This window comes from Nomia melanderi, chromosome 1 (assembly GCF_051020985.1).
Source record: "Nomia melanderi isolate GNS246 chromosome 1, iyNomMela1, whole genome shotgun sequence".
NCBI classification, from domain to species: Eukaryota; Metazoa; Arthropoda; class Insecta; order Hymenoptera; family Halictidae; genus Nomia; species Nomia melanderi.
Window position 1 is genome coordinate 28,679,233 of NC_134999.1, and position 21,943 is coordinate 28,701,175.

The following is a 21,943-nucleotide window of genomic DNA, read 5'->3' on the forward strand; positions in this document are numbered from 1 at the left end:
ACTCTTAAATAAATAGAAATAAATTCGTCTGTACCAAAAATTCTGTCCCCATATAATGTTCATTAAGCATTTTTCTCGTAGATACTTTTAACACTATTCCGAAGGTGTCAGAAAACACCTTCTGAACTTTGAATTTAAAATTATTTTCCAGGTTTATAACAATTATAAAATTAACTATAGGAAATGTCGAAGATTCAATTGAGGAAGAATAATTAATCTGAGAAAATAATTTTTGATTGAAATATCAAAAGGTGTCTTTTGACACATAAACACCGGTTAATAACTTAAGAAATATTCGACCATCATCTTTAAGTATGGGTACATTGTACATAGATTTATACAATTATAATAAAAAGTAGGACAAACATAAGAGAATAAGTAAACCGAACGAAAAAGTAAAATAGTAGGCCGACAATTTAAATGCGACCGGAAACAAAAGTGAAATTTCGCAGGCGAACACTCTATTTCCTGCGCTGTGGCTATGTAGCGATTAAAATTTTCACATCCTTAATATCTCATCTTGCGATTCCTGCTGTGACTGCGCTCACGAGAGCTATTTTGTTATTAATAAGTTGCTAAGAGAGAGAAATCCTGCATCCTTTGCACAATTACGCACTGAACCATAGATATTTCACACAGCGTTTTATCGAAATTATATGCTTTTTGAATCGATTAAAATACAATGAATAACATAATAATTTGAAACAGCACTAATTAGTTGCCTTTGCAATCAGCTAATTGTCATGCTAATACTTCAAATTTATTTCGAACAAGACATTCAATATTACTAAGAAATATTCTCTGAAACTGTCAAATTTATTAAAAACTCTAATATAAACGATATGAACAAATATTGCTATGTATCTTCTTAATATTTGTTCTTGTCGCTTTTTCATCGACATTCGACATTAACACATTGATCGCCATAAGAATCTCGAGCCTTTTACGTATTATTTATTTCTTCGCAGCAAAGATCAATACAAACAATCATCAATTATTTGATATAATTCTTACGTTGCATTATTATTTAATAATATATACTATCAAACATTTTTATTTGACATAAATCATTGCATATAAAGCAACTGACCCGCTCATTGGCCAAATCGATTAATTCCACTTAGAATTTTTTCACATTTTAACATTAACCAGTTAACTGTAGAATTTCGTTTGGAATATTTCTTATTATACGCGCAATAAAATCGAATAATAAAGTGTATACCAATTAAACGTAGGAAAAATGCACCTGTTAAATGTTCTAACGAAAAACTACAGCGAAACAGAGAAGAATTATATATTTTCGTTCGACGAAAAAATAAAAAGTTTTTTGGCCATTTAAAAATTGCAGTAATAATAAAAATTACTTCAAGAATATATTATCTTGTACATTTTACATATTCCTTAGACTGAAGCTGTACCTGTAATAATCAGGTAAAATACATTCTATAATAATTATTCAATTTTCTGTTTACAGAGAAATTTTAGATATCCATATATAATTATTGCATCACTTTTCTCCGCTTTTTGTTTTGCGGAGTTAAGCAATTAGTTGCGTTTGACGAGTATACACGTCATCTTAAAATTCTAAATAATACTAATCTTTTCAACGATGGACCATTTTATTTTTTTGAACCAACATGTAATTTTTTTTCGTCTCTCTTTAGTTTTCCGTTAGAATATATTATAAGTGCATTTGACCTAAAATTTTACGAGTGTACAATTCATTATTTGATTACATTGTGCGCACAATAAGGGATTCTTCAAACTAAATTCCGCACTTAACGTGTTAATCAATTTGTCGAATAAGTGGCTCAATGGTTTCATAGCAATTTGCAAGTACTGATCATCGGTGACCACCATGGCAGTCAACGTGTTAACATTGCACACGATACGATAAAGATAATTACGAGAAAAAAGAGAAAGCCGAGAGAGTTATAAAAATACTCACGCCACGCCTGCTCCGCTTCATCGATGGTATCCATCGTGTCCGGCGTGGACATTGCGATAAACCCTTCGCGATGACCCCAACGTATTAATACGTTATTCAATTGAACTGATTAACAAGCGCAAATAGAGCCAACGTACTGTCTCGCACCATGTTTCCTCGACCGAGTGACTCCTTTCGAAACACGACGAGAACACGTGCGTTCCCGATAAACTGGATAACTAATTAAAACACTTAATTCTTCCTTCTTCATGTAAATTTAGAACACTGTTGATCCCTTTACTTGACCGATGCTTCTTGGCATCGAGCCGTATGTTTCGCAATGCATTTGCTTCGTCCTTTAATTAAACTGTCTATTTCTTACGAAGTTTCTCGCTGATTCCGGAACTTCTTAAACTCTACTCGACCCATCATGCATTTTCTATGTGGAAAAACGAAACACTTTTTTATTTTGGAGAGAGTTTTAATTTTAATCATGTAATTTTCATTAATTAAATCATTAATTTGTTCGTTTTCGGTGCGTATAGAAATAAAGGTGTGTGTCTTTGTTTGAAAATATTACGGTTTTGAATCGTAATGAAAGGAAAATAATTAAGGATCTTTTTTGCAATAATAGTGGAAGATTGATGTGATCTAGAAAATACGAAAATTTGTAGATATGATAAAACTTTAATTAGGAGCAATGCAAAGTTCATCATGCCACTTTGTGTCAACATACGCCATTAAGAAATTGTTTTACTGATAGTTAACACATTTTAAGTAAACGTGTTTTTGTATATGTCAAATCTGTTTATAAAAAATTCTTTTTTGGCGTTGAATCACTTTCTTGTAAAATTTCTAATAACGATAACGATACTCTTAAGAAAATGTAATTTTGTATACATAATGAATAGAGAAAGGTTAAATAAAAGAATATCAAATTTAGAGGGGTGTACGAACTGCATTCCGTTACAGTCAATGCGATTCATTGAAAGCTAATCCTTTACCTCTCACAGCATTTTTATTCCACGTGCCGTAAATTAATATCATTTCGTACTTTCCAATCTTACTGAACATCGTATGAAATTAGCACTTTTCGCGTGTGCGGTTTTTACTGACACTAATGTTTATTTCATGTTGATAATGTCAAAGGCCTAACAAAAAGTACATTTACAAATACGATTTATCTTTAGGAGTCATAGTTTCTCTGCATATCATGTTAATACTCACTATAATCGAGTTTTATTCCAAATCTAAAATCAATTATTCGTAAATATCTCAATAACTGATAAGTTTATACTGTGTTTATTATACTATAGGTAATACTTCATAGGCAGCGTTTGTTATGTTATCGTAACTCGGAAATAAGATATCAGTCATTCCATTTAAGAAACCAAAAATAAGCTTCTTATCTCAATAAAAATAACAGATAACAAGAAATGAATAATTGTCTTACGTGTCTCTCTTTATATCACCGAATTTATATATGCAACATTCTTTTATATGATAGTCAATTTATGTCAATGAATGTTAAATGAAAATTAAATAAAATAATAACTACTAATTGAAGTTAAATAAAAAGATAAATAAAATAGTAATTAAAAATGAATTGCAGATCTTCGTTCGTATCTCGATAAATATAAAAAAAGTATAACATGAAAAACACATAACTTAAAAATGACAGAAGGAGAAAACAATGCCAATAGACAAACTAAAATATCTTCAAATAACTCATCACTTGATAATACAAGCTTGATCTCCTTACAGATATATATATATTATATAGGTACCAACTGATATTTTGTTTACATACAAATTGAACATTTTTCAACAATTAAATTCATTTTTCCCAGAGAATAAGAAATGATCTACTTACAAAATAAAATAAAATACTAAGAAACTAGAATCAAACGGTTCACTAAAATGTTGATATTTAAGCTCACACGCCAGGGAACTAATTATTTAACCATTTGCACAAATTTCAAGTTTACCATTTATTCAATGAACAAACACGCATAATTACATCTGTGAAACGTAGTCGTGAGATTTTCTATCTGGCAGGTCAATTGGTAGTATCGTGTGTTAAAAATCGTAAGCAACGTCGATCAATTCTAGTCAATTAACAGAGTGCCATTAATGCGGGGAAAGTTCGCTGTTCATTGCGCGAGGAGAACTTCCTTGACAAACACGACACAGCGGGGAATAGTGGTTGACATTGTTTCTGGAAACGAACGCGAAGCAACGAACGAAAGGCGAATTCATTGAAAGTGAAACGTGTACGTCGCCATTGCTGAAGGTGATAAACAAATACTACGAAACGCTGCATACACGCACGTAAGTGCTACTAACACGATCACCATTAAGCTAATTAGCGTTTTAAACGTATTTTTTTATTTTTTGTCGGTCGTCTGGTCTGAATAAAAACTACACGCCTCCTGGTATGGTCTTTGAATATTACAAACAAATGTGAGAGCGTTAAAACGCTATAGACGAATGACAAAATTTCACATATTTCGTGTTTAGTTTTAATATATAAAGATTTTTAATTATACATAACGAATATAATTTTCAAATACACCTTGAAATGAAGTGTTCAAAATAATAATGATTGTTAGCTATAAATGAGATATAAATGATTTAAAATTGTTGATATAAATAAAAAGTAACATAAAGATAATTAACTATATAATTAACTAATGAACATGTGAGGTTTATTTGTTCTTATTTTTGATTGTTACTATTATAGAAGTGTAAGTGAAAAATTAGAAAGAATATTTTCATTACCTTTATATGTTATTAATTTCTATTTGTAAGTTAACAGGATTTATGGAATCACTCAGTGAAAGTTAATTGTCACTTTATTTCACGATCCAGAAAATTGTGTAAAATGAAATGATGAAGCCTAATGCTTTCATAGGCAATTCAGACTTCAACTTTGAAGCATGCTAGTAAATTTTGCAGTTTGTAACTGCTTATTACTCTCCAACCTAGTGTTTGAGTGTACAGGTAAAACAACGGTGTAATTGTAAACCGTGGCCGGTTACTGGCGAAAATAGAAGCACGTACTAACGATCGACCGTTTAGCGCTAGAATTACTTGGCAAATCAAAATAATCCATTTTAGATTTATTATCTTATAATATTTGAAAGGCAAGGGTGCTATCCTGAAATATATAGATATAGACAAGGATATCTCCTGAGATATATATAAATAATAAATATATGAGATGTATAGATAATAATGCATAAAGTTCAATTCTAATATTAAAATAATGATTACAGTTAAAATAAAAACAAAAAAACAAAAGTTAAGGAACAATTTCAGTTGCGATGTCTTTGTGAATGACTGTTTATTTTCTGTAGAATTACAATATTAAAATTTTATGTACTTTCGTATGTTTCGATATCTATTATTTATAGGACACAATATTCTTTTCCTCGAAAACAATTTTGAAATAGTTTCGAGTCTAACAATTGTAATATATTTTACTACTGAGAATTTAATATTACTTAAGATTCTTAACTGAAATAACTCATAGATCTTCATTCATGCATTGCGGTAAACTGCCTTGCAATCAGGGATGGGCAAAATGTACTTTAAAAAGTATTCAATTGGCAAATCACCTATTTATAATCTCATTTGTGTTTGAATGCCAAATATATTAGCCTCAATAGGCGCTACAACTAATTTTCTTATAACGACAGAATATTTCTAATCATTTTGTCAACTAATAGTAAACATATTAATATTTTTTACTCTATATTTGAGTTTGTAATAAATAGTTCTATCTAACATTATGGTCGTTTTTGCTTTATAATCATTGTTCGGTATCAAGGTTGCATTCCTTTCATTTTCAACATGACATTTCAAAGGCATCTACGAAGATATAGCAACTAGAATTCATAAACTAGCCTTGTACTATTTTACAACTTAAAATATCGTTTTTAAATTGCTCGCATTATTCTACAGAATATTCTACTTAAAAAAATTATTTATTCTTATTTCTACATCACCTCTCTTAGTAAATATTTACAAACCGATTGTTCACACCACTGATATTGTTTGTTCGCTAAAATGTAGTTTGATTTTAAATTCATTTCTGAATAAAAGCTTTTAACTAAACTCATTATTAATATCAAACAATTTGTTTCAAATAAATACAAAATTTAAGGTAAAACTACGTACAAATAGTATGTACATAGTGAAACTTTTATTAAAAGATTAAAACATTAAAATTTTTAATAATTTTAACAATCAAGTTATAATAAAACCTTGACTTGAAATGTGCTGAAACTCGAGAACATTGTTTTAGAAACAGTACACAATTATTTTATCAATAGTATTCTATCAGTCAGAATATTTAAGTTAGATATAAATATAATATACAGTTTGCACTAAATGAGAACCTCTATGTATACGCAGAATTCTTCCAGCTGACGGGGAAACTGTTCTCTCCCCTGTCTGTATGAACCCAACTCTCCACCCTACAATAAAGGGTCTACCGTTTTACTATTTCTAGTTTCTGCTGTACGTGTACTATACTATCTAACTCGTCCCACAAAATAATTAATAGGTATAGGATCCGGCACCTGGGGATTAAAATACTACCATCACGCAATAATAATAATGGCTTTTACTAGAAATTTTGAAAGTAAATATTTCATTTATTTACGGTTCTATATGCATGAAGAATGAAATATTTATTGGAAACGGTATTTACTGAATTTTCCGAGAAATACGTAAAATTCCTATGCATAACACTTAGTATTTACAAAAGACATCGAATAAATACTATTGTAAATTCAAGTATGCCAGTCGTTTATTTTAATTTCAGTTTATTTTTTGTGGTGTTTACTTCAAATTTGATAGTATTTATTGTTTAGTACTGGTAAATATTGTAGATAAGAAATCTAGCACTTGCTCTTACTTCGTTGTACTTGTAATAACCATTAACTGTTTTTTGTGTATACAATCCAATATCAATTATTCTTAGGAAAAGGCATTTTTGCCAGTAATAATATAAAATGTGAAATTTCGGATATTAAAAGAATTATTTAATTCTTTATTTTTGCATTATATTTACTCTAATAAAAGTAAAGAAAATTGTTAGACGATTTAAATATCATAGAATTTACGACAAATCAAAAGGAATAGGTTTATTATCTTAACAACAAATCATTTGTGTTAGCAATGATGTGCAATATCAAATTTTTGCGGTCAAACACAATGGAAAAGTTATTGTACAAAACAAAGTATGTGCAATACGCGTCAAATGATTCAGGAGGGAGAAAAAAGTTACCTAACATTGCGTTGGACGTGTCAATGATGTCATTTTTTAGCACTATTGATGATTGCATACAGAAGGAAAATGGAAGGAAAATAATAATGTATTACTATTAACATGCAGAATATTTTTTTAATAAAAGAATAAATGATTTTTAATTTTAACACTTACAGTGTCTTTTTTTAATGCATTTAACTAATTTGTTAAATACTTGTGTTGTTAAATACGTGAATACTTATTACTTTTTTCAAAATAAAATTATTACTATAAAAATTGATTCGAGTTGCTAGTTGATTGTATTGAAAAATACTCCGAATCCAAGGGGTTAATTACATTTATCAACATACAAATATATGCAATCATGACTTTTTTACATGAATCACCCATTTAATCTTTGAACTCATTTTAAAGAGACAGTGAACAATTTTTATATTTCTCAGTTTCCATATAAATATGTAACAAATTTTCTGTTTTCAATATATATTTTCTTGCAAAAAAAAACAGTCCGAAAAAAATTCAACACAGTATGCGACGTTGTTTTTTCTTTGAAACTGTTTAACATTATTTTTACCGCTCTTTTATATACCTATACCTATTTTTACCAAGAGGTAATTTATTAAAATCTATTAAATTATGTAATATAATCTAATAAAAACACATATCGATAAATTAACTTTATACTTAAGTAAGGGAGTCAATTAAAAAAACATATTTAAACTTAGAAAATAATTTTAAGTTAAAATTACAAATTTTCCCTTTAAACACCCCTGATAGAAAGAGTGTAAAATTGTCGTTTAAACATTTTTCGTATCATTCAAATCATAGGAAACATTTTCGCGTTTTTCTTCAACTGGGACGTTCTATACGTTAAACGTAAACACTACGGCGTTATATACTACTATTTGCACAGGAAATGGACATCTGTTGCTAGAGGGCATTTTCGGATAGTGAAACGTTTGGGTTATTCGAATGTTCGGTTACAAGAAACTCTACCGTACAGCGCAACTTAATGTTATTTAAATGTTATTTAAAAAATACCGACACACTGTATGAACAATATTATATAAATAAGATTAATATGACTAATTAAAGAGAGAACAGAATAAAAAATTCAGAGATCGTTCTCTAATATAATTTTCATTTACATATATTCCCTATAAATATTTCCGAAGAAACTAATATTCTGTGTTAAATTTTCTGTGTTAAAAAATTGGGTTATCGTATTGTTTATTAAAATCGTAATTAATTTCATAATCGAGTTAAAGTACTATAAACTTTCTCAAAGTTTCATTGCTTTCGAATAAATTACAGTTTGCTCTTTCACATGTCATGTTCTTTTATTGCTTGGCATAAATGAGCTCTATAATGTATATCTGATGAGATAAGAACATTGCAACTATGTTACTATTCTTGTGTATAAAAAAATCTTGACAGAAATTAACGGCACGTCCTAGAAAGGAAGAATGCTTACTAATCATGTTTTTCATTGATCTTGGTACTTCTTTTCATTGAAGTAAATGTAATAAACGTTCATCAAACGGAGTACATAACAAATTACTGTAGACACATGACATTAGTATTTCTAAGTAAGCAGAGTAATTCGAACTACACGTTGCCACCAGACTTGTTAGTGAAGTATCAGTACGTATTATATAAGATAGTTTCTTTCAACGTTGTGGATGAGCATTCTGTGTTCAATACCCTTCTTTTTATCGAACGGTGAGAAGATAACAGTGGAAGATAAATTTTGACTGTCTCGATACCTGAAATTTTTATATGTAACTTTACTATTTCTATTTACATGGTTTCAATATTAATAATAATTTAAAAATCTAATCTTATAAGCTTGTTCAATTTTTATAAGGAAAATCATATTAGTAGATGTTGTATGTATAAAATCTTTCTTCGGTACATAGTTTATAAATATACAAATCTAAAGAAGTAAATAAATATAGGATTAAGAAATTTATCTAATCATTGTACGCTCTTCGAAAATCATGTAATGAAATTGCTGTAGTTATAGACAGAGAAGATTAATACATTAGGATTCTTATGTTACAGTGTGTATTTTATATTCGAAACGAGCGCAAAAATGGACGAATCTTGAAAAAAATTAACACGTTTAAAAAAATAAACATTTTTTTTCTACACTCAGTAGAACGATCGAACAATTAAAAGAAATAAAACGTACCATGATTACACCGAATATCTCCCACTTTATAATTAAGATTTATTTATATACTTTCTTTTCAGTAATTATTCACTGCTGCTTCAAAAATCTATATATAAGAGCAACATTTAATCAACGGATATTTTTATAATTATTTAAAGACCTTTACTCATTTATAACTTTCATCACTGACGATAAAATTTGTTTACAAATGAATAGAAACATAATTTCGTATAATCAAAAATTTCATGTAAATAAATAACGTTTATTACTCATAAAAAATACGTCTCACACTATTAAGATTTATTAATCTACTCTTAAAATTGTAACAAACATTTCCGCCAATCAAAACTCCAAGAACAATCTCAAAAAAACTTTCCACTCCGCCAAAAACATACATCTTCCAAAATTCCTACAAGCACCGAAACGGAACAAATGAAATGAGAATATTACCATGAAGCCTTATTAAAAATATATTCTTGTCACTAGTGATCTGTGTAGTATCTCTCATGGTGTTAGTATCCGAGCTCCATTTGAGCCGATTAAAAAGATCCCAATAAGTCTTCGGCAAATTTACATTGAACGAAACTTCCAAAATGAATTTCACTGATCTCCCGTCAAATCGTCGTGACGAGCAGCTCCGTATCACACTGAGATAAGAGACGGAACGTTCACACGATTTCGCAAGCCGCTTATCACACAGCTACCAGCCATAGGACACAAAACACGTTGCCTGAATAGAGGAGCGAGTTTTTCGCGACTGACGGATTTCCTCCGCATTAACGGCGCGGGATAAAAATAAAAATTTCAACGACCCCGTGTCACACGTTGATCACTTTGAACCCGGGGGACGGTTTCGATCGGTTTATGTAAGGGCTTTGCACTTTCCCTCGAGTTTTCCCGTGGCCGATGGAAGGGCACCGCCAGCACCAGGCAGCCGATGTTTCAGTCGCGAGAGCACGTAACACGTGTGTTTTCCGTGCGGCCGCCCCAACGTTACTGTCAGCTCACGGTACAACTACTTAGCCGCGATCAATACGTTCTAGATACTCCAGATGATCCAGATGACCGGGCTACGTTACGCGAGCCATTCACAGCGACAGATACGCGAACGAATTACGTGCAATGCTTGATACAACCACCTGAAGTTTGCGCAGGATCACCGTTCATTATCAGTTTTTGAAAACTTCAAATTGGTTTGTGAAAATAAAGTAATTGGTAGCGGCAGATAGCAGATATTTGATGAATTTCCTTGAATGTTATATTTAATTTGATTTTTTATTTTCATGGTGGATTTAGCTTAGAAATTGATACTGGTTTTTAAAAACAAAGATATTCTCAGCGATAAATAAGCAAATTAATTACGTGCAATGCTTGATATAGCCACCTGAAGTTTGTGCAGGAGAATGGTATATTTTTATTTTTTAAAAAATAGAGTTTGTTAAACCATAGTTTTTTGAAAGTAATAGATAGGAGATATTTGATAAATCTGTCTGAATTTTACTTAATGTGATTATTTATTTTTATGGTATAAAAATTGATATAGGTTTCTGACAATAAAGACGTTGATAACGATAGATACGCAAATGAATTACTTGCGACAGTTGCGATTCTTTGTATATTTACCAGATATTTGCTTAGACTAACCATTTATTTCCACTTTTTGAGAAAAAAAATTAGTTTATAAAAATAAAGTAGGTGACATTGACAGATAGGTGATCTGATTTTGCCTGGATTTTGTTGATGCAAACTCTAAGTAATTTCCAATCGAGGACAAAAAGAAATACAACAAATTTCAATTAATAACTCAATAATAACATGAACAATAGAGCAACGTATGTTTTATAATGTTCTAATTTCTTCGATGATGCTTCGCTTAAAAAAGTTTTCCAAAGATCATCATTGCAACCTTGATATTTCCCGTTTCATTCATTTTCAACTCGGAATTCCCATCGCGCAAATGCAGCCTGAGCGACCGTAGCAATTTCCGGAGATAAGGTTAGAGTCAATTGATTTACCATTTAGGTTCTCCCTTAATGAAACGTATCGCTTCCTGGATACCGGCACACCCAGGTAATTTCTTGAAATCAGCTTGTCCTATATCGAAGAAGGTGTTCCATTAAAATTACGTCTGTTATGTCATTCTCCGGGACGATTCTAACGGATGAACGGTCATCAATGTAAGGCCAAGCTGAACAGAATCGCACTTCCGCGGGAAATATTCAATAAATGAACTAAATCATAGATTTTAATGAGGTTTACTCAACTCCTATGGTATTTAATAATATTCAAGATATTAATTACATTGGCGTATACTTAATTAAACTACCAGGAATGATATTAAATTTCATACTTTATTGGCAAGAATTTTCTATTAACCGTAACCCCTGGGAATTCTAACGCTGCAACACTTTCTTAGAGAAATATGTTACGGTGATCAATGAAAACAAACCGTGAAAACCAGAGTTCCATTAATATTCATTCGGATTAGTCGAAAACTACGAATGATCACGGAAATTTATGTTTTTACGGGTAGAAACTGGAATTAAGGAAATTTACATTTTATTGGTTAATGATCTCATCAAAGTGCAAATAAAGTAATATCTAATTCGATTTTATTACAACTTTTGATCTCTATATCTTTGGAAATATTTTATTGGCAGATCTGTGGATATTAACGTATAATTAATAAATTTGGTCTTTCGCTAAACAAAATTCATTGTTTAATAATATAAATCCTTCTTAAATACTATTTTTTTTAATCAATTCTATAACTATTGGTTCATTAATTTGACTTCGATTTTCTTTAATAAATTATTGCAAAGATGTTCAACAGATCGGAAGTTCGTTAAACTTGTTAGTTATTTCAAAATCTTGAAGATTTTCATTGTTTATTGATATTCCTAGTAATTTATAATTTATACTTCTAAATACCTATTTTATGCATGTAAGTAGGAAACCTGTGTAAGTAACAAAAACGATTAGATATTTTCATTTAAAACAATAAAATTGTTTTTTCTTGTAGTAGCTGAATTTAAATAGGAGAAATTCATTTTTATAAATAAAAAATAACTTTTATTCATTTTATGCTGTAAAATGTTTTACTTAATTATATAGTACAAGCATTTGGTGTTAAAGAGGAATGAATTTCATCTCGCAATAGTTTTCTCTTTTATTTATTTATAAGAACATAAACATGACAATCGTGTTCTCACATTAATGTTAATTACTGATTTCGTTATATCATCTGATGCTTTAGTACATGAGGTTACGTAGCCAATAAAAATCCCAACTTACTTAATCTAAATTAAAATGTAAAATCAATAGTTTCATTTGTTGTTTTTTGTGTAGGCGAATTAATATTCAATACGTTGTTAGCACAATGATGTAACAGGATGAAGTACAACCCAAGATGACCAGCGATAATATTTTTAGAAAGGCTAAAGTTTTCGATACATAAACGTCTAGAGTATCAATGTGGGTGCTGCTTAATTGTGTACACACATGATGTTATTAATAGCTTGCAAAAGATTACGCAATATTACGACATTCTTCTCTTTTGTTCTGTAACGGCAGATACGTGGTTTATCAATGTCCGGTTTTGAAAATCTTGTTTTTAAACTAGTGCATTTCGTATTGTGAAATATTAATACGCACTTGCAAGGAAGAAATACAATTGTTAATGTTTTATTGTCAATATTACCATTAGCACTTATTATAGCTTTCATTTTTTCTTTAGTTTTCAATTTTATTGAAACATTGTTGCAACTAATTAAATTAGTTTAAAATATTTGATAGAGAATTGAATAGAACAGTTTCCAACTTCAGTTTTGATTTAATATTTAGTAATATTTTGGGTTCTTTAATTATAGAAACTATGTCAGTCTTAAATTAATCGTGTGACAGTGAGTAGGGGAATAGTTTCCTTCGTTCGCACATAAGTGGAATTCCGTGAATATTTTTTTATAGTGCGTACTATGTTATTAGAAATTAAATAAAAATATGTGAATAATTTTAATTAATTGTTTCTACAATGAGGACATAGCGGTTCTTTCTGGTTCTAATGGTTCAGACCATTTATGAATAAAAAAGTAAGTATTAGAAGAAATAGAGTAAATTCGATAATTTGTATAATTGATTTCCACTACGATTCAATTTTAAGTTTTCTAATCACATAATATAATATATAAACATAATGCTCACCAAAGAAATAAAGACATGATATTATTGTTGCAAATCAACGTACGTTACACTCAAGACATTTTGTCTTTTGGTCATTATTACCAATTACATAATACAATCAGGAATAGTCACGATATATTTACAATTTTCTAGAATAATAACTACAAATATTACCATTTTAATGGTGTAAAATTTACAACATTTTTGATACATAATATACTATTAAAAATAATCATATGAAGTCTATGGAATGCCAGAATGTCACAGATAACCCCAACCGGATTCAGATGCCCGGTGAACGTTGGAATTCGCGAAATTCCAACGAAGACCGTTAACCGCTTGGCTCGGCAGAGCTAAATGAAGGGTCGACATTGACGAGGAAAAAACAGGATGAACACAGCGCACACCTTTCCGTAGCGTCATCGCGACACCTTGAATGACTTATATAACATGCGCCAGCAGCAACCATACAATATCTATTTTCTGCCTTTCAATCAATGTACAGTCCCTGGTCAAAAAGTTAGGGCCACCAGTGCAAGTAGAAGTCCAAAATGTAATTACTATTAATTTTGATTAACGTCTTAAAGATATACATATATATATGAAATATTTTCATAGTAACAATATGCATACTATTATATATAACGTTCTATTATTGAGAGTTTATTGTTCAAGCAGTAAATTGTTTTTTATATTCTCCAGACATGAACCCCATTGGAAATGTCTGGAATTTACTGAAAACTCTTGTGTACACATCACCTGCCACCACAGTCGTAGATTTAACCCTTTGCACTCGATTTATTTTCAATATTGTTGGATGTAACCTTGTATTTATGTTTTAGGGAAATGATTTAAAGTAATTTACAGTGGTAGAATTATACATTTCATATTTATTTTATTTATTATTATAAGATTGAATGTTTATAATCTTTTAAAGTGCGGTACTATTTAAAGTACCACAAATAAAGTATAACAAAGTTACATTGTCGTCTCCAGCATGACATACGAGTGTAAAGGGTTAAAAGCAAAAGTTGTTGAAATCTCAAGGTGTTGATACATAAGAATCTATGATAATTTTCTACTAACACTTACACTACGAGATTTAAGGTATTTCCGGGCAAAAAATATCTATATTTTCAATTATTTTTAATGGTATACTGAATCTTACATAGATGCCTACTTAACTATTTCTCGTATATGTAATTATTTTTATAAATATATTTTGTAGGTATTAACGATATTTATGATGTAATAGGCCTTTCGAGAAAAGTGGGCCATTTTTCTTCAACTTACCCAAAAAATATCAGTTATATATGTACCTAGATGCAGCCGCCCTAGCAAAGGGTGGATTGCAGGAAAGAACGGTTACCTATGAGTCATGATACGCTCAAGCCAACAGGTACTGCAGGAAATAAGATAAACAAAAGGAACGAACCATACAATATCTATTCTCTGCATTTACGACGCACATTCGATTCTACGTCGCGAAGCGCTCGTGTGGCGCCGCTGGGATCAGCAAATATCAATCGAGGTTTACTACCTGTAGTTCCCGAAGCTATGACTTTTAATGTTCCGACTGAGGACCAGAGACACACGATTCCTTTGTTACACTATTATTTTTAGTTTTTAATATTTCCGCATGATGATTGTGTTGTTTGAGGTGCGTATACTCTCGAGAGGATTGGAGCAATCGTTTTTGTCAGTATCTTTAACCACTTGCTCTACGATTTATTTCTCAACTATGATCGATACAATTACTTTGAAATTAATGATTTATTAAATAAAAGACAAAAATTCTAGTCTATATCCATATTTGCTCTAACGTGTAATAATTAATAATAGAAGAATAATATTTATACTTATTAAATTTTGTTTAAAATTTTTACGGCGAGCTTGACATGTTATCATAAGCCAAGTGGTTAAATGGACTACTGATATGGCACTCCAAATTCAATCTTTTACAAATCAAATTTACCCGTTGCAAACTCAAGTCAATCGTTTGCAAAACTAATTCATTCTCTTCGGACATTTAAGAAAGTCAATGTACATCGCAAAATTTTGAAATATTTAAAGAATAAATAAACCATTTAAAATGTTATATATTCACAAGTACGCAAAATTTGTTATTACAGTTATTCCAATTATTCCAATGCTTTTCTAAACAACTAATTAAATTATTAAATATATAAATTATTTAATCTATCCAATGTTTTCGATTTATTTATTTATATTTTCTTGGAAACATACACACACTTACAAAAGGAAAACATAATCGCTTCCTTAGAATTTATATTAGGTACAAAAACTGTTCAATAATTAAAATATTTTCCAAGAATTTATGTTTACGAAAATACGTATTTTATAGCATACTTACCAAGAAAATATGAAAAATACGGGCACACGAGTCATGAACAAATGTATTGCTTTTTTAGTGTCAGTATAAAACTAATTTTTAAAAATGACATTTTTACGAGGAAGGAGAGGAAATAAGGAGAAAACCTTGACGGTGGACATACAGTGTCTCGTAATTAAAAATATAATGAACACTAGTGCTTGTTATAATGTTTTAAAAGAATATTTGCGCAGTTGAAACTCACCCATTTTTTGCCTCGTGCTGTGTGTTGAATGCCCGTTTACGTGCATCGTAAAGCTCGAATTTTTCTTTTCATACTGATGTTGCTCCTGCGGTGAAGACTCTTCCCCTGAAGAAAAAAAGGTAAAAATTAATATTGGCCAAGTTTTTCTAGTTTCGACAGTTCAAACAGCTCGAACGACAGTTATAACTTATTTTACATGGTTCGTGTATTAAATGTACTGTTTTATTTATTCCTCAACAAATATGCGATGAAAGTCAACTAATTATTTCAACACTACATAGAATTTTAATATGAAATCATTCTATCGTTGTTGAATTTTGAGTAATAAATAAAACCTTCTTGGCCCAGTAATGTTTTGTTTAGCATTATTTTGTTTATTTTGTTTATTTTCTGGCGTTCTCATTTTGTCAAAGATACTTTCCAAGTTGACAATAGTATAATAAAATTATTTGTAGTATTTATACGTTCTATTTGAATAAATGCTCCTACTTTTACAATAGTATTTTGTAGTTACACCTGATATGCCATTATATTACAGTATATACATTGCTTAACATAATAATATAACATTATTTAATAATATATTCACGTTTGCGATATAATTTATTTTTCAATACTTGAAATATAAAATGTACACAAATATATAAGACTACAAGTAGTGAATGCATTAACACTAGATTTACGAACGTTTATACAATAATTTCATCAATTAAAATAAACATAAACTTTTACCAAATAACGTTTACAAAAATTAATATCCGTCAAACTGTCAGGTTCCGTAAATGTTACATTAATGTAACGTGGAACCTATGTTTGTTTTAAAATTCTTGGTTGGCTGGCGGAATTTTTAGATTAGTCATTGATAATTAGAGATCCATCGACAGAAGGAAAATAAACGCGCAATGACCTTGATCGATGAAAACGAATGGCGTTACTGTGTGTATATATATATATATATGAGCAAAGTTACTTAAGAAACTAGGACGCGTTGCACCTTTCGCGTTTACGTTCCTCTCGGTGTAAGAAGAAAGTGCATTTTGCCGCGGCGTCGACTCAGAATGAACTGATATTTTTTTTTATCTATTAAGTCCTCCGCCTTACAGGTTTTATTGAGCAATCAATGAATGTTAATCCGAACATTTTTCAAAATCAACTGCGTCAGACAGTTAAAGGTTAATGTCATAATACAGGATGATTCACGTAACTGAAAGAAATCGCATTTCCTTCTCAATTGTAATTAAGGAAAAGGATTAGGTATGTTTTCAGGTTTATACGTTTTTCGCAATTGCAACTAGGTGTGTGCGTTCGACCGTAACATTTCTTTCGAATGGACGATTATATTTCGTTTGTGCAAATCAAATCTTCTATTACCTTGTGTAAAAAAGAATATTAGGATAGGCGATTGAAAAATAAAATAATTTATACTATTATTGTATAAATAAAATGAAATAGTTTATACTGTTCAAAAATGTAATTAAATTCTTGTCATATGATTTCTTTTATCACTGAGCTCGCTATAATTGCATCGTCATTAATCGTTTACTAGGAACAAAGAATTTCACGTTGATTTATATCCACGTTTTCTTTAACCCTTTGGGTTTAGCTGGATTTAAAATTGTCTTACATTTTTTTTACAGTTAATACATGTTGGGATATTTTTTAACCGACAAAACTTAATTGAAATTACTTATACTCTTATAGTAAACTCCTGTTTCTTTAAAATTCAGTGCTCCTAAGGGTGAAAGCATAACAGTTAATAATAGAAACATATACAGATAATGGAAATCTGTTATTCTTTTTCACAAATCTATTATTTTTTTACAATAATAGTCATCAGTGTAGGGTCCGAATGGACTCACAATCAGATGTGGTACGGCGAGGGTTAATGTTCAAGTATTTCGCTCGAAGCGGATGTCGCTGGAAGTACGACAGGCGCGGGAACGAGGTGAAACACAAAACCAGTAAGCATTGACCTGGCCAGAAGCCTGCCTTATTGGTGCATAAGGCTGGACCCCGCGAAGCTTATTTTATGATATTGCTTGCGAGCCGATACACGTGCCTCTATGCCTTTTGTATTCGTTCCTTATACGTGTTTATTGCGACGAGAATAATTGACTCATCGTTCATATGGAGAGTGTCCCTAAAATCGCAATCGGCGCAATTGGTCGTATGGTGTTCTGTGGAACCCCCAATAACACGACTATCACGTTGACTGCCACGAAAAACAAGTGTTTTACGTATCATATTACACGTATATATTACACTGTTATCTAGTTATTTAGGTTATTGAACTTTTTATTTGACATAGGTTGTCTTATGAACTATAATTGTTTTTGGATTATTTCGAAGCTCCGGTCCCATGGACCACTGTGGCAGCGAAAGTGTTAACCTCTTGCTCTATGATTTCTTTCCCAGTTGCGCTCAACAGAGATATTTTATTCCTCATAATTCATTGGAAAAAGAGGAAAATTCTACACTTATTCTATGTCTACGTTTGTTCAGAAGCATTAGAATTAATAATAGATAAATAATATTCCATTCGGACTTGGATGAATGAAGTGATATTTATATTTGTTAAATTTTCTTTAAAATCTTCAGCACTAGTGTAATGCGATATTGTAGACACCAATATACTATTGTTTTACGTATTTATAAAAAGGACAAATGTCACAATGAGTTTTTAGATTTTACCCTTTTTAATATCCACAATCTGAAGTGACCTTGAATGCTTACGACAATTGAAATCACCAAGTGAAGATCTATAATAAAAAAGAACGAACCTTTGAATACCTTAATCAATTTTGCCTAATTAATATTTTGTCCACCACATGATGATCGTTCAAAAATCAAACAACTTTTTTGTCAAATATTTTTTATCTTGGAAACTGTATGAGTCACTCGGGTGACTCACTCGTTATACATTTTCCAAGAATCGTCCATTTATGCCCCTTATTCGAAGATAATCCAGATTTAAGCTATTATATCCGATAATCGAATTTCGAATAATCGACAATAACGTGTCAATCGATCGCTGGAGATCGATTGATAAGAACTTTTATTATTAAATTTACTTCTGAGCTTATCGTTGATATGTTACGTAAAATGAATTTTCTTTGTTCTTCGTAATTGAACTCAGTAGATAAAGACGCAACATGCGTATAGTATTTATTATTAGGTCATACTAAGAGTTCTATTCTTTGTCAATCTTGTTTCCTTGACAAATTTTATTCTAGATAACATACAGTTTACCAACATTTTACTTTAGTCAACTAGTTGATGTTAGATGAATTAGTCGACGTTTGAATTAAATGTTTGGACGTGAGTTTCAATTATCCATTTTATTTGATCCAGATTTCCAAATCTTATTTATCTTCTCAGCCATTCGTAGCTAATTCAAGGTATCAATTAATCTAAACAATATAATTTATTATAGTTAATTATATTATATTTAACTCATGTACTCAATTCTATATTATCTTTCGCGCAATTTGTTCTCGTCGAAACTTCAGAAAATCGCATTGAAACTCTATTTTTTAACACTTTTACGTGAGCTTATGCTTTGAAAGTAATAAATTTACATATGCAAAAATATTGTAATGTTTTAGTTTAAACAGCGCATTACGTAGAAGGTTGTTTAAACGTACAAATACACAGAAAAATAGGTAAGTAAAAATTAAAAGTCATTAAAAGCGATTCTCCAAGAAATATCTCTATATTATAATATCAAATTATTCTCGCGCTAAAGATCTCCAAAAGAATTTAATAAACTTCACTATCGTTCGGTGCGCTTAACTAAAAATAAAAAAAAACTGTTTAGCTATTTATCAGTATTCAATCTTCAATGAAAATGTATACTTATAATGAACAGAATATCTTCCTGTTTCTCGAAGATAGTAAACACGTTGGCTACCACGAGAATCTTGAGTATTTTATATATCACTTGTTCTTTCGCAACACAGATAAATAAAAACCATTATTAATTATTTCATATCACAATCCTTACGTTATTATCTATTTACTTGCGCTGTTAACCATTCTCATTCTTCATCAAACATCTCAGATCTTGCAATTAGTAACATAAAAATTTAACCTTTCGCATTCGACTATATTTACCACTATAAATATTTATTTACTGATGAAACATTGGTGCCATACTTGAATACCGTAATCAATACACGAAGAACCAAAAGAAGTCTGTCGTTACCATTTTTTTAAGGATTACATATTAATCATGTTAAATGCTCAGTTATTTTAGTATTAAAAATAAATGAAAATATATAATTCTTTCTGTTTATCCGAAAGATGTTTCATACATTATGTCTGTATTAAATCAACAATCACCTATTCATCCTCTCACAGAAGTAACTGTTAACCCTTTGCACTCCAGAAGTTTTTCACTGGAAATATTCAACATTTTCTAATGAAATGCAGACGAAATTTTCTGGCTTAACGAGAAATCACATATAAACTGAGGAACAAAACTATTTTATTTCAATATTTCACATGTACGTACATTATACAAAGTTTAACAGTAAATATCAAACTTTACCATTTTCCTGTATCAAATCAATTGGCGACTGATAGACGTCTGTAAAGTGCAAAGGATTAAAACTTCTGTTACAGGAAGTTAGAAAATAGCAAACGTTACTTCACCCGTGAAAAGTCCAAACGTTTAGAATTACATAACGCGTTTACGCAGATCTGTCATTGCTTTCTGTTGGCGACTCAACGTTCGTTTGCGTTTGACGGATCGGGTGCATCTCGCGCTCAAGTCGTTCGTTTCATTTGTCATTCATTTTGCATTTCTTAACGATGGTACAGTACACACTTCGCATACTTTCTTTCTTACGTAACAATATAGAAAGACAACCGTCTCTATCCGCGGACGGTTGGATTATGTTAATGGTAAACGCGATTTGCATGCGCGCGAATTGATGTCACCGCGGCGCACAGTGCGACCAAACGGCCGTTTTCTGGAGAAACCTCAATAACTTGAAAAGTATGAGTGATGCAGAAAAGTGCTTCAGACAAAACTTGTAAGGTATAAAGCCAAACATATGTAACTTATATTTTGTTTATATTATAGGGATATTATAAAGTTCTTTAATACTAAAACTATCGACTAATCTTGAATTTTTTAGAAATAATTAGAACGATACTTTTCTTGAGATTCGAAGAGTCTCCTAGTCTTGTGTCTGTGTAAACACGCGGATTCAATTAAAAATCTTTCCCACAATCGCCTTCATACTTTGAATACTTGCAAAATAAAAACTCTAAAGTGGGTCAGTTTGACCCGTCCGGTAGTTTCAGTGTTAAATGGCAATAGATATTTTGCGTTACGCTTCCCATGTTATATAAATAGAGAAACGGAGTTCATTTGCACAAAATTATGTGAAATCGGATCTACATGCTTCGGAGAATATTTTTCATTGCTAAAAATCTGTGTAAATATATTTAACTGTGAATATAAGGTAAAAATACAAATACAATTTGAGTGTACTAAACAGTGGTTGTTATTCATTAATTTTTTAGATAAGAATCAGTTTGTATAACAGGAACTACTTAGGAATAGATTGGCAGCCTTCAATTTTCGTTATGCGAATAGTTGAATTTTTGGGTTTTGTTTAAAGACAGTCGCACTATGCGGCGATGCGACGCTGTAAGCAGTGGCTGTGACACATTGACGGGTCTGATTCGACTAAATGAAACTCGGCAGTCTCGCTTAACGTAATTTCTAGTTAACGGACAGACTGCCGCGCGATTAAATAGATCGCCTTCGTTGATGA

At 30.7% G+C, this 21,943-nt stretch overlaps 1 protein-coding gene across 8 annotated transcripts in view; it reads right to left on the reverse strand.

Moving 5' to 3' along the window:
- The window catches only part of LOC116428648 (echinoderm microtubule-associated protein-like 2), a 73,045-nt gene that overhangs the window by 34,476 nt on the left and 16,626 nt on the right, over positions 1-21,943 (reverse strand). For 6 of the 8 annotated variants that reach the window (XM_031980533.2, XM_076364890.1, XM_031980534.2 and 3 more), the window contains exon 2: positions 16,158-16,262. In XM_031980533.2, coding sequence (XP_031836393.1) covers positions 16,158-16,203 — 46 coding nt within the window. In that variant the 5' untranslated portion in view covers positions 16,204-16,262. Of the gene's footprint in view, positions 1-1,948; positions 2,367-9,831; positions 10,374-16,157; positions 16,263-21,943 lie in introns of those variants that run through there. The other 2 variants (XM_031980531.2, XM_031980530.2) reach the window with 2 other exon arrangements.